The sequence below is a fragment of the Myripristis murdjan genome, chromosome 16, assembly GCF_902150065.1.
Source record: "Myripristis murdjan chromosome 16, fMyrMur1.1, whole genome shotgun sequence".
In the NCBI taxonomy this organism is placed as follows: Eukaryota; Metazoa; Chordata; class Actinopteri; order Holocentriformes; family Holocentridae; genus Myripristis; species Myripristis murdjan.
This window is the reverse complement of record NC_043995.1, coordinates 15,411,552-15,424,836: the sequence shown is the minus strand read 5'-3', so window position 1 is coordinate 15,424,836 and position 13,285 is coordinate 15,411,552. Positions and strand designations below refer to the sequence as shown.

General features: G+C 45.2%; 1 protein-coding gene across 4 annotated transcripts in view; it reads left to right on the top strand.

Moving 5' to 3' along the window:
- hivep3b (HIVEP zinc finger 3b) overlaps positions 1 to 13,285 on the top strand; it is a 47,547-nt gene that overhangs the window by 31,584 nt on the left and 2,678 nt on the right. For all 4 annotated transcript variants that reach the window (XM_030073310.1, XM_030073312.1, XM_030073311.1 and 1 more), the window contains 6 exons: positions 672 to 3,005; positions 4,206 to 4,492; positions 4,657 to 6,723; positions 7,395 to 7,543; positions 10,853 to 11,028; positions 12,511 to 12,612. In XM_030073310.1, coding sequence (XP_029929170.1) covers positions 1,025 to 3,005; positions 4,206 to 4,492; positions 4,657 to 6,723; positions 7,395 to 7,543; positions 10,853 to 11,028; positions 12,511 to 12,612 — 4,762 coding nt within the window. In that variant the 5' untranslated portion in view covers positions 672 to 1,024. The remainder of the gene's footprint in view (positions 1 to 671; positions 3,006 to 4,205; positions 4,493 to 4,656; positions 6,724 to 7,394; positions 7,544 to 10,852; positions 11,029 to 12,510; positions 12,613 to 13,285) is intronic.

Genomic DNA, 13,285 nt, shown 5'->3' with positions numbered 1-13,285 from the left:
TGTGTGCACAGTGTGCACGGATCATGCATTTTGAAAGTGTTACAATTAGAAAACATCTGGACCTAACAATCCTGAATAGACATACAGTAGGTGCACTGTCTTGTGTGATAGCCTTGTTCCGTATCACTGCTCAGTATCTAACCAGGGTGCTCATTTAGAGTTGAGGCCAGGACAGATGAGAGCAATAACATGTTGCTGATGCAATTACCTTGCTAATGTTCTCATTACAACACTGACCCCAGTCAACATTATGCCAGGAAATTTAACCCTATTTGTCAGGGTATTATATGTTAGGGCTATTCTTTATCAGGATTCTGATAACAGGACACTAATGACTCTGGCCTTTCTATTACCCCAACATAACTCTTTTTCATCAAAGGTTAGCAGCACAGTAGGCTTTTTTGGAATGATTATGATGCCAAGAAAGTCGTCTTTAATAGGTCCTGTGTTTTCTAAATTTAGCTGGGATATGCTGTAATCAACTATTGGTGTTAATGGAGTCAGAAGGGCCCACACTTCCCTTCATTACCACTCTGTTTTCTTCCTTTTATTTTGCCAGAAAAAAATAGAAAAAACGTGCTATAAAATATGGTCATAGTATCTAATGAGTGCCTTGGTGTTTTTCCACTTAGTAACTCAGTGCTTCCTTGTCTGTTTCTGTTTCTCTTCAGACCCATTTAGGAGCTGAACGGACACTTCTCTTGAGATCCAACAAAAGAGACATGCCGAGAGCACCTCCAGAGAGCTGTTAGAATGGCTGAGGCTGGACAGGAGCAGAGCTACTCAGCACAGAGAGATGATCCATGTTTACCTGCATCTTTGCAGCTCCGGGGCACATTTTAATGATGCCTTATTTGGTCCTCTTGACTAACTTTTGGCCCTCACCAAAAAAGGCCCTTTGTTGTGATTTACGACTCAGTCTTTCAATGTTTCCCTGCCTCTGACCTCCCTGCTGCCATGTGGTCAGCTCCATGAGGCTCCCAGAGCCCTTCCTTGTGTGTCTGTGAGGCCTCCTCCTCACTCTATGGAGGCTGAGCCCAGCCGTCCGGCCGATGGGGAGCGCTCCGGAAGGCAAGAGCAGCAGCCTGTGTCTGCTGAGCCCCAACTGGGATCCTGTGCACCTCAGCAGCCACAGCAGCCTCCCAACCCGCGTCCCGTACACAGATCGTTGGGCCGCCTGCAAGGTCGCCAACCTAAGCGTGGAGACCTTCTGCTCCGGTTACAGCAGCAGCAAGCAGTAGCATGGCAGCACTCAGACACCCCAGGTCCCTCAGGAGGCAGCTTCCTTTCTCCATCCCTCTCTTCGACCTCGCCTCTTCCCTCCACCTCATCCGCCCAGGGCGAGCATGGTCTGGGGGTGCCATCCCAGCCCAGCCAGGAAGGCCCCGAGGGGGGTGGCTCATCCAGAAGAGGAGAGAAGAAACCTCAAAAACCAGGGAAATATGTGTGCTCTTACTGTGGCCGTCCATGTGCCAAGCCGAGCGTCCTTCAGAAACACATACGGTCCCACACTGGAGAAAGGCCCTACCCTTGTGCCCCTTGTGGCTTCTCTTTCAAGACCAAGAGCAACCTGTACAAACACCGCAAGTCTCATGCCCATCGCATTAAAGCTGGCCTGGCGTCCAGCCGTGATGAGCCCAGTTTGAGTGGACCAGAGGGCGGAGGCCTGGGAGAAGACCCGGAGGAACCCACCGAGGGAGACAGCACAGAGTCTGAAGAGGAGACAGGCCATCATAGGCAGTCCTCTTCTAAAGAGATGGCGGGCCAGCAGAAGAGAGGTGGTAAGGAGCTGTCAGAGGAGAGCCAGAGGCCTGAGGACTCCCAGGCTGTCAAACAGAGGCTGGCAATGAGGCTTAGTGAGAGGAAACGTGGTCCCATGGCTTCTCCAGATGACCCTCCCTCCTCTCTTTCCACATCATCTTCTTCACTGGGCCCTGGCAGTAAAGGCAGCACAGAGTCTGGCTACTTCTCTGGATCAGGCAGCACTGAGCTGTCCCAAGTTAGCCCTCCCAGTGCCAGTGCCAAAACCTACGCAGAAATTATCCTGGGGAAATATGGGAGACTGGGAGGGCAGCAGCGCAGTCCCCATCAGCAGCAGCCCCATTCTTCACTCTCCTCGTCTACAGGACCGGAAGACAAGAGTATTCCCTTCAGTGTACCCAAAACCCAAGTCATAGAACATATTACTAAGCTTATCACCATCAATGAGGCAGTGGTAGACACCAGTGAGATTGATAGTGTGAAACCCCGACGCTCCTCCCTATCTAGGAAGAGCAGCATGGAGTCACCCAAATTTAGCACCCCAAAAGACCCCTATGCATTTGAACCCAAAGGGGAAATCCCTGGCCCCAGTAGTTTGGGACACCTCCACAGTCCTGAGGGTGAGCCATCAGGTGCCCAGGAGCTGTCTACAGTGCCTCTGCTTCGAAGCCACTCAATGCCATCATCTGCCAGCCAGGGAGACCCCTCAACCATGTCTCCCAGAGGCTTCCGTCTCTGCCACTCTTTTGATGAACAGCAAGCAGTGGTGGCAGAGATGAGGGTTGGCCATGCCCAGCGTATGCTGAGGCGCCAGCCTGCCATAGAAGTTCCCCTGGGAGCTGAGCTAATCCTGGAGGAGGCAGGTCCCTCTTCCTCTTCAGTCAGAGGCACTGACCTAGACAGGCAGAAACAACAACAGCAACAGCAAAGGGGTCCCAGCCTGTATGAGTGTGAAACATGTGGGGCCCGCTGCCAGCAGAGAGAGGGCTATGAGGCCCATAGAGTCATCTGCCCTGGACAGCAAACACTGGAACAAGAGAGTGGGGATGTGAGTGGAACATGCAGGGAGGACCGCCCCCAGATGATGCACTATAAGTTCAGAGCGCTGGCCATGGCTGTAAGGAAGAGGAGGAAAGAGGAGAGTCTGGAAGAGGATCCTCCCAGCCCTGGGCCCACAGCCATGTCAAGCAGTTCTGCCCTCTCTCCAGTGCCAAGCAGACCAGAGCACAACCAGGCCCTCTCAGGTTTGTTAATGTATCCCCATAGTAGCAGAGAGAATATGAACAGTATCCTCCATTTTAAACAGACATGTTACCGTCTTTCATAATTTTTATCCTCTCAGTGTTTGAGAACTTTGAATGTCTAGAGAGGTTATGTGTGTTGCAGTACTTTGTAGTGAAATACTTATAACCCCAATTTTGGTTATTTTATTGACTTAACTTCAATTTTAGTATCACATGGTCCTTTATAGGATGAAACAATTCTATAGCATTTGGGCTGATGAAACCATTTAAACAGCAGCGATGTAGTGGATATATGGATCTTCATCATAAAGTTAAAGCACAAACTACTTTATGAAAATAGAGGTCTGTGCAGGTCTGTTATTTCAAGACTGTGGCTGCCTGCTCCTGCATGATTTCATGCCGCACCCCAGTGTAACAGTGTACCAGTTTAACAAGCCCGACATTAGCCCACACTCTGCCCTCCACATCCCCTTCCTTCACTGCATCATATACAGTATATAGCCTCGACTGGAAAGATCTGTGAAGGTTTTCCAAAATGCAGCCTGTCATAGGCATTAAAATGAAATCTATGAAATATCGTTCAAAATATTTTATCTTTTAAGCCATCATCTGCTTGTCCAAAAGATAACCTGGGCATTCCAGGCTATTGGCATACCATGCACATGGCAGACTCAGGCAAGTTTCCCAATAAATGTTCCACTGCTTGACAGTTGTGTATTCCCTGCACTGGACTCTTCCATTGTCCTGTACATTATAATTGCTTCCCTCCGTGCTGCCCTCACAGGTTGCATTACAAGCAAGCAGACTGATGGTATTGATATGGGACAAGCCAAGCAAAGGCATGTAGTTTTTTTTTTTTTTTTTTTTTTTAGCGAAAAAAAATTTGTGCATTATAATGTGCCCACCAGTCATCATCAATAAAATACCTGTGCCGCACATATCCTCTGTGGGTAGACTTGTCCTATATATATATAAAATCAGTATTCTGTGTGTGTGTGTGTGTGTGTGTGCGTATATACACACATACACACACATATAAAAATAGTAAATAAGTATTTATTTTTATTCAAATTTATTTAAAAAATGAATAATAAATTTGAATAATAATAAAGCTGTAAAATTGAAATGTATTATTCAAATGCAACACACAAATTTAATTTGCCGTTTTTTTGTTTATTTGTTTGCTTTCAATGTGTTCAGGTGTTCCCTCCCAGACTGAGCCAAAACAGCAGCAGCAGGACAGAAAGGGTGTGTCTGTCATCCAGCACACCAGCTCTTTTGAAAAGCAGGAGAGTATATCCATGGAGAGTCAGGAACCAGACCTCAGAGAGGGTCAGCCAGTACAACAAACAGAGCCAAAACCATCACCTTCTACATCCCGCCTCATCCGCCAGCCCAACATCCAAGTGCCAGAGATCCTGGTTACCGTGGAGCCTGATGCTGACATGCCATCTGTGTCACCCCCAGTAACAGCATCCTCATCCAAGGTACATAATTATCTTAAATAGGATTTGGCTCTCTACTTCTGTAAATGATGTACATTTGTTGCTGATTTATGGTATATTTGTTTAATCTGCCTCTCTACAAAATATTGTTTTTTATGGCATTTTCTACTGTTGGATGTTAAATTGCTAAGCTTCTACCTTTGTAGGAAGCAGAGAGAGTGGAGGAGTTCCAGTGGCCGCAGCGCAGTCAGACTCTGGCCCAGCTTCCTGCAGAGAAGCTGCCACCAAAGAAGAAGAGACTCCGGTTGGCAGAAGTGGCCCAGTCCTCCGGGGAGTCTAGCTTTGAGTCTGTGTCCCTGCCTCGCAGTCCCAGTCAAGAGAGCAACATCTCCCATACTTCAAGCCTGTCTGCTTCCTTTGAGGACACAGCAAGGTCTGAGCCTGCTGTCTGGGCCTCTAGTAGCCAGGGCTCCCAGATGCTGATGGTGCCTTCCACCTCCCACCAACACCACCAAACCCACAAAGAGATGCGGCGCTCAGCCTCAGAGCAGGCCCCAGCCAGCCCACAGCAAACAGATCAGACCTCAGAGACCAGAAGCAAGTCCTTTGACTATGGGTCCCTGTCCCCACAGCAGTCTGCATCTGCCTGGAGAGAAAGGAGGAAGTGTCTCCTAGTGAAGCATGCCACCCTAGGGGAACCTGAGCAGGAGGAAGGGAGCAGCATGAGTCACTCACCTAGATTAGACAGCCCCAAGCCAGGACCATCCCACTCTAGCCATCCTGCTGCCCACTCAAGTGAGGCCAGCTCCTGGCTCAACCCAAAAGCAAAAGCAAAAACCCTGCAGCTGTTCCAGCCCCAGATCCTCCCCCTGTCTCAGGGTGTACTCCCTTTGCAGCCCAGAGGTCAGGAAATGTTCCCCCCGCCATCGCTTGCCCAGCTGCTCCCAGTCACAACAGCCATCTCTGAAGTCCTTTCCACCCAGATCATCCACAGAGCCTTCTTACATTCAGAGACAACACACCCACCTATACAGGTGCACCCAGCACAGATCCACATGGCTGAACGCTTAGGTATACCTCTCCATCAGCTTCCTGCGCTACTTCCTCTCCAGTTCTCTTCCAGAACGAGAGCTAGTCAGACTCTGTATCTTCCTGTATCCCCAAGATGCACTGCACAGGTACCTTCCCCTCCCCTCACAGTGGCCAGACCCTCCATCTCTTCCATGTCTCCTGCCCTTACTCGACAGTCCCTTGTCCCTGTTTCCTACCACCACCCACGTCCAGTCATTGCCACATGCCTGACACAGCTTACACCGGTGGTATCCCTTGTGGTCCCAGTACGCCTCCAGACCCATATACCCACCTATGCTAGCGCCATGTATACCACACTGTCTCAAATCCTGGCCTCTGCCCGCTCACAGGAGCCCATTTGTTGCACAGCTATGGTCATCATGGGCCAGGTGGAGCGGGACAAGCTACAGAGGTCCTACCTGAAGGTCCCCACACCAGACATCAAGAGCCTCCTGCCCCTGTCTCTGCCTGTGGAGCTGGCCTCTGGGTCAGGATCTGGGGAAGGCTACGGTCCACTCGGGGCTGGAGGGAGTAAACGCATGCTTTCTCCCGCTGCCAGTCTGGAGCTCAGTACAGAGGCCCAGCGCCACCAAAAAAGAGTAAAGGAGGAAGAAGAGGGGGAGCAACATAAGGCAGGAGAGGGGGTGGTAGAAGAGAAGGTGGAAGAAGAGTTAAAAAGTAAAGCCCCTGGGAGAAAACTGGAAGAAGCAGAGAAGAAAGAGCCGAAGAGGGCAGAGGTGGTAACTGTGAAAGTCGAGGGGGAGGAAGTCCAAGTACCAAGGAAACATACCAGGGAGAAAGAGGAGGAGGAGGCAACAGAGGAGGCAAAGCCAAAAAAAGAAGAGGTGCCAGTTGTGGAAGAGGGTCAGGGGGTGGTCAGTGCTCCTCAGCTCCCACGCCCAGAAAGACCTAGCACCCCATCATACCCCAGCCTGCACACCGCCACCTCGGTCAACTGGTGCTACCTGAACTATGTAAAGCCCAACCCTTCTGCCCAGAGGGACCCCCAGACTTCAGTTTATTCTACCTGGAGTGTCAGTGTTCACAATCCCAACCTGCCAGGCCTCAGCACTAAGGTGGCCTTGTCTCTACTGTGCTCTAAACAGAAGCACAGCTCAGAGACTTACACCATGGCCACAGCACCGACTCCAGCCAAAAGCAAATTGGCCCCTGCCAGCAGCAGGACGCCACGTGTCTCAGAGGTAAATATAACAGCAATATATCCTACTTTCTACCTTAATACAGGCTTCTCTGTCAAAGAGACAGTAACCAACACAGAATGCGCTTTTGAATGCAGCTGTGTTGTCTTTCGGTTGTTTTCAGTGGTTTGTTCGCAACAGGCTCCTGTCTGCTCCAAATTATGCACCTTATGTTTTGGATGAGGCACTTTTTCAGTTGTTTCGCTGGGCATTTCATCTTGAGTATGTCTCTGCTTTAGTCACATTTCAGTGCCTGGAGCGATGTACACATTATCTGTGTGAATATATGTTAAGTTTCAGTCTGTCCTTTGTATGGAATAGGATAATAATTCTCCTCATCAAACACAAGCAGAGCAATCAATATCTTTATCTTGTCCATTTTTATTTCCAACAAAGATTATCACCATTAGCTGGAAGTACTTGTCAAATTTTGTGTTGCATTGCAACAACAATAATGTTGCACCCCGTGCGCTCGTTTGAACAGGATCAAAATTTGTCCTATTGATCACTGCCTTAGAATTTAATATCTCTGAGTTTTGGATGCAGTCCCTTTAATGTACTAAATATTAAAAAGTAACAGACATGGTATTTTAGAAATGTTAAGTTCCTTTTTCACAGCAAAGATTCCATTATGTTCCAGAGCAGGTGAATTTTCCTGTCTGTCTTGAGTGTAGGTACATGCTACCCCACCCAGTGCCCTTGTTGAAGTGAAGGATGCACCACAGCATGAAAAGGAGGAGAAGAAGAAAGGGAGGAGAGATGAGGAAGGACCCTCCACCTCCAAACAGACCGAGCCATCTCGCGTCCGAATCTTTGAAGGCGGGTAAGAACAACAAGAGTGACACTGCCAAACACACTTTTTTTTAAATTAAGCATTCAGTTGAGAATAATAGCAGTGCTTCATTACACAAATAATCTGTTCATTTGTCACTGCATGGTCACTCAACCAGCATTTGATGACAGCAAAACAGCAACCATGGAAAACAGGCAAAGATGCGCAGAGAAATAACAGATTGGAGGCACTGGAGCCCTCAGGGGCTTCATTTGTACCTGCAGCCAAGTGTCTTGTTCTTACTGCTGGCAAGATAGTTTGTTTTGTTTTGAAGCTACAAAGTTTAGCTGCAAAGTCCAGCACCTGGATTTCCCTTGTGTAACTGTCATAATCTTGCATGGTATGTGTGTGTGTGTATACTATATGTATACGTGTGTGTGGGGGGGGGGGGCACCCACGCCATAACGTATGTGCATACTTGCAGATGATTGCACACTTGCATTTGCATACGTCTGCTTTTATGTTGAGGGTGCATATTTTTTCCAGTTCAATCTCCTCATGGCCATTTTTTCTCTGTTCAAAGTGGTATTTTGCTGGCAGTTGATTCAGAGTAGATCTGTTCACACTGAAGCACTACAGGAGACAGGAGACAGAGATGAGAGAAAAGGGAAGAGGAAAAAAGGAAGGAATTCTAAAATAGAGAGGGGTAAAGATAGGACTGAAGGGGTTTGAGAGTTTTAGATCACACTGTCTTTCCTCATGAGTGTGAGGAAATCTATAAACATATAATATGGTTATAAATATATAGAATAACCATATAGAATTTTATATGCCTAAAGATAGGCATCAGATTTTGTAAAGGGAGTTTGTTTGCGTGCATGTATGCGTGTGTGTATGTGTGCGCATGTGTAAGTGTCTACTCTACACACTAATGTACAGCAAGACCTGTGTTTTGTGTTTATGTGCACACAGTTTGAGTGTGGAGAAGTAGTCTGCTTGACAGTAGATAAGGCACTAATTACCATTCTTTATCATTCACAGCCACACATTACACACACTCAGTGCACACAACTACAGGAACTACACAACTACAGGAAGTGCTTTGCCATCCACAAACAGCCCAGAATTCTCCCTTCTTTCTCTTGTCTGTTTCCATCATAGAGCCCATCTCTTCTCTGTCCATGCTGCCTGTTTCACTCTGGCAATACTCCCAGTTTTACTAACCTAACTCATCCCTCTCCTTCTCTCTACTTCAGCTTCCTCTGTGGCCTCTCTGGATCCCTGCATCCCTTCATGTCCTGCTGTAGGGGTTTTCTCCATGCTTGCAAACAACCACAACAGCACTTCATTGAATATAGCACTATGTTTTGGAGCCTTACTTTGTTACGCACTCATCATACCTATCTCTCTGTCATCAGCTCTTAAAAAAAGATAACAGTGTTTGCCACTCATTTTATTCTCAGGCCTCACTGCAGGAGAAACAAGCCATGCTTTTCCTGCAGTGAGAGCAGTTTTTATAAATATTCATGAAACAGCTTTCTGGTCCGATGATTTGCATGATTTGATCCAAATACAGAGACCCTGGTTGGGGTCACCAGAATTTATTAGTAACACACAGACAAAGGCACAAGTATGGGCATTGTGGCAGCTTTCTCTCCAATAACACTTCTTTCATAAATTATGGAACAACAGCTATTTCTTCTTGTTGATGATAAAGGTCTGTGGACTTAACCCCCCTTAGTGAGCACAAGCTCACTTGTCTCCTGGACGCTGTTAGTATGCATGATTGATTTCCATGCTGTAAGTGGTGAACATGGCAGACTCGTCATAACACCTCACGACACTGGTAAAATGGGCATAACTTTGTTATGCCCATACAGTTTACTGTATGTGTTAACGGGATTAGTTGTGCCTCCTTGACAAGCTCCTATCTGGCCAAGTGTATGCTCGCATTCTGTGAAGTGACTCAAGTATATTGCTTCAAGTAGTAAATAGTGTCCCCTTCCGTCATCATTCAGTTGCTCCTGCTTTGAAATTCAAAGGACTTACCAAAGCACTCTGGTATGAAGTGATAATCTCCACACCAGTCTGCCATGTCAGTCATAATGCTATTGTACCAGCGGGGGCGAAGTGTCAGTTGTTTTTACCGGCAGACACACTGTCTGATTGAATGGTAGATGTGTGAAATGCAGCTTCAGACTAGCTTTTCTTGAGACGTAGGTGGGTGTTTTCAGGAGTGGCAAGGAATATATTTCAGTGAACAGTAGCCACCTTCTGAATGAATACAACATAATTTCACTGTTGAGACAATTTAACAGTTGTGTAACCATTTGTTTTGACTTGGTGTCGCTGGTTCTGTTATACAACAGGGAGTATTCACAGCCTACGCTCATGTTGATGTGGTGTATATCCTGTAATTAAACATAGGCAGCCCGCATCGGATATTTACAATACAGAATGGATTGTACATGAGTAGTGAGAGCAGATGGAGATTTTCATAGAGGACAATTCATTCAGATATAAAACGGCTGTGGTTCCACTCTATGTTCACAAATAGCCTTTTTGTAAACATCACGATTGTGTATAAACAACGTTTTTATAGACAAGAGCTAAATGTGTCACTTGATTTTTATATATACTGTCTATTTTGGACTGTTGGCTATAGCCAGGCTTCCCTTCCCTCTCTTTAGCTGCTGCTGTTGTTGGCAGGGCCACCCAAATGCAGCAGAATGGTATTCTCTGTGTGCCCTGGGTGTAGTGGGGATGGAGGGAACAGCTAAGCGACTCAGAGGAATTGAGGTTTTGGTGGGGCTTCCCTATCCCGCCTCAATAAAGAGGGCCTTGTGTTGAGAATGTTGAATACCCATTTCTCTTGTATGTTTATGTGTGTGTGTGTGTGTGTGTGTGTGTGTGTGTGTGTGCATGCACCCTCATACTCATAATTCAATTCCATTCAGTTTAATTAATTTTAGTTCAGTATAAAATATCTGCAATGCATAACTATCACGTTCAGAAGTTGAAATTCTTCCTTCAACAGTCATGAATGTGCACTGCAAACTTGAAAAGATTCAAATAACAGATATTTGCATAATCACATTCACAGCCAGGATCTGCGGCACAGAATACAGTGACAGTCAGGGTGAATCCATAGTATCCCGCACCTATCATTTCGGGAATATATACAAAAAATGTGTTTGTTTTTAATTGTACCTGCTCAGTGGAGGATCTGGGTAACTGTTTTTTCATTGGCCATACCAGTTAAGTCCACCATACAGTGAGATTACTTGTCTGTGTGCACCTAATGAGTGATGTTGGAGAGACATTCACCCACTGTGTCTCTCCCTCTCCTTCCATTTTCAGCTATAAGTCTAATGAAGAGTATGTGTATGTACGAGGTCGCGGCAGGGGAAAGTATGTATGTGGAGAATGTGGTATCCGCTGTAAGAAGCCCAGCATGCTGAGGAAGCACATCCGCACACATACAGATGTCCGTCCTTACATCTGCAAACACTGCAACTTTGCCTTCAAAACCAAAGGTGAGGGACATGCCTTAAAAATGTACAATATGCAAATTACCTAAACAGTATTTTGTATTGGTGTTTTGTGCTGCTAGTCTTATCTTTAAAGGACCAGGTAATACCAGTGACTATGTATGTTTAGTTTAATTTCCTCAAAATGCACATCCTTAATGTTTCTGTTCATCTTTTCCCAAAGCAAGTAGTGGTACTTTTTGAACAGAAAGGCCTAAAAACTCTCAAGGGGCTTGAAAAGTGGCACTCTCCAGGCAGCATATCATTGGAAATAAGTATACACAATTAGTATGTGTCATACCAGTAATAAAAAAAAAAAAAAAAAAAAACGTGAAGGGAAAAGAATCTAGATATGGCATAGCACTGTGACAACAACACACCCCATAACTACCCATTTATTACACAAGTTATAATGAATTAAGTCATAGCCATAAGACACACAAATACACACAAGCACACAGATATCAAGAACACATACATGCAGGTGTACCCACCCTATCATTAACAGACAATGTTTATGCTCATGTGATATGGCATATAGTTTCCATATTGCATATAAAATGAAGTAAGCACAAATAATTAAAATAATAATAAAAAAAAATATATATATATATATATATATATATATATATAAATACTGACTGGTTAGAAATTATTTCAGTGCTCTTTTAAACTGCTGTGGAGACAAATTCAAGAAATGTAAGTCAGAGAATTCCATATTTTAGACCCTCAATAAAAAAAAAAATTAAGCTGAGATTGGGAGGTGCAAGAGACAAGAGCTATGTGTAATTATAAAATTGAAAATTACATGCAAATATGTCATGAAAAGGGGTTCTTTTTAAAGAGTTATGAACAAATAAACCAATCTGGAAATGGTTCACTTGAAGTAAAGGCTGAGAGGAATGTTTATGATGTACACAACTTATTATTTTTAGTGTTCGTTTCTGAAGGCGGTATATGGGATCGAGCTCAGTATTCTGTCACTGTAATTAAGTCGTTCCACATTCATTTTCCCAAAAGCAGCAGCACTGTTGTCTTTTGATGACTTGAAATTGGGCGGAGTGAAATGGTCTCTCCGCTCTGGAAAATAGTCCCCAGGGAAATGCTTGTTTTACACAGCCAATTATCGGTTCTGACGTTTATGAATGGCGACAACTTTAGTTGCAGAAGTCGAACATTATACAATGCGTGCTTCAACCTAAAGTTCAAGTTTGAAAGTAGAGGGATTTTGGTTATATATTGTGAAATCTTAAGTATCCCTGTATGATTTGCAAAATGTTTTATTGCAATGTAAAATGTGGGTGAACTAGTAAATTGGCTAAACATTCAAAATCACTGGTATTTTCCATCAGTATGCTTTGCAAACAGCTATCTGCTCATAGCATACACAGTTTGCCCGTGTTGTTGAATAAGTATCCTCAGTTCCTTTACCCTTTGTAAATCATGGTGGTTTTCAATGTTCTTTCCTTTTTTTTTTTTGCTTCCTAGGGAACCTTACTAAACACATGAAGTCAAAGGCTCATGGGAAAAAGTGCCAGGCAATGGGAGTGTCTGAGTCATCACTGGATGAGCCAGAGAGCGAGGAAACAGGTATTTGGGGGTGGTGGTGTCAGAGGAAAAGTGGGGAGTGTGGTGGGGCGCACATAATTTCCCTTACACTGTAGAGAAATACTGGCACACAGCTGGAAGAACTTCTGCCTCTGAAGCAGCTCTGACAGCTTATGCAACGCCATGCTCTGTTCTCTTCTGTTTGGCCTTGCATAAGAGATATGGAAAAAAACAAGTATAAAATACCTAAATGAAGACTGTAGATAGTTCCACAGAATCCTGATCCAGCCGTCCGGCAAATATACTGCACTGTCAAGGACACAAGAGCCTCAAAGCCACCCACCTCATGATCTCCTCCCCTTACTTCCTCAGCCGCGCTTCTGCTCGCTGTCTCATTCTTGCTGACAGACTACACTCATCACAGCCAAGGATGCACTATTTAAACTGTGTTTCCATTCACAAGGCTGTGGAGATAGTTTATCAATAGAGGCATGGTGCTATTCAGTTAAATCCTTGTCTCTGCACCTTCAGTCTATTTATAACATCAGTTTGATGGTTGGTGGAGAGGTTTGCTAGACAGGTACATTGTCCTCATGCTTTGTGCTTGTTGCCAACATTTATTCTGTTGTGTAGACAGTCTGTTAATTTATTTGTCACCACTTTGCATGTTGGTTTACAGGAAGAATAAGCACACATTTTTATAGAATTAGAAAAG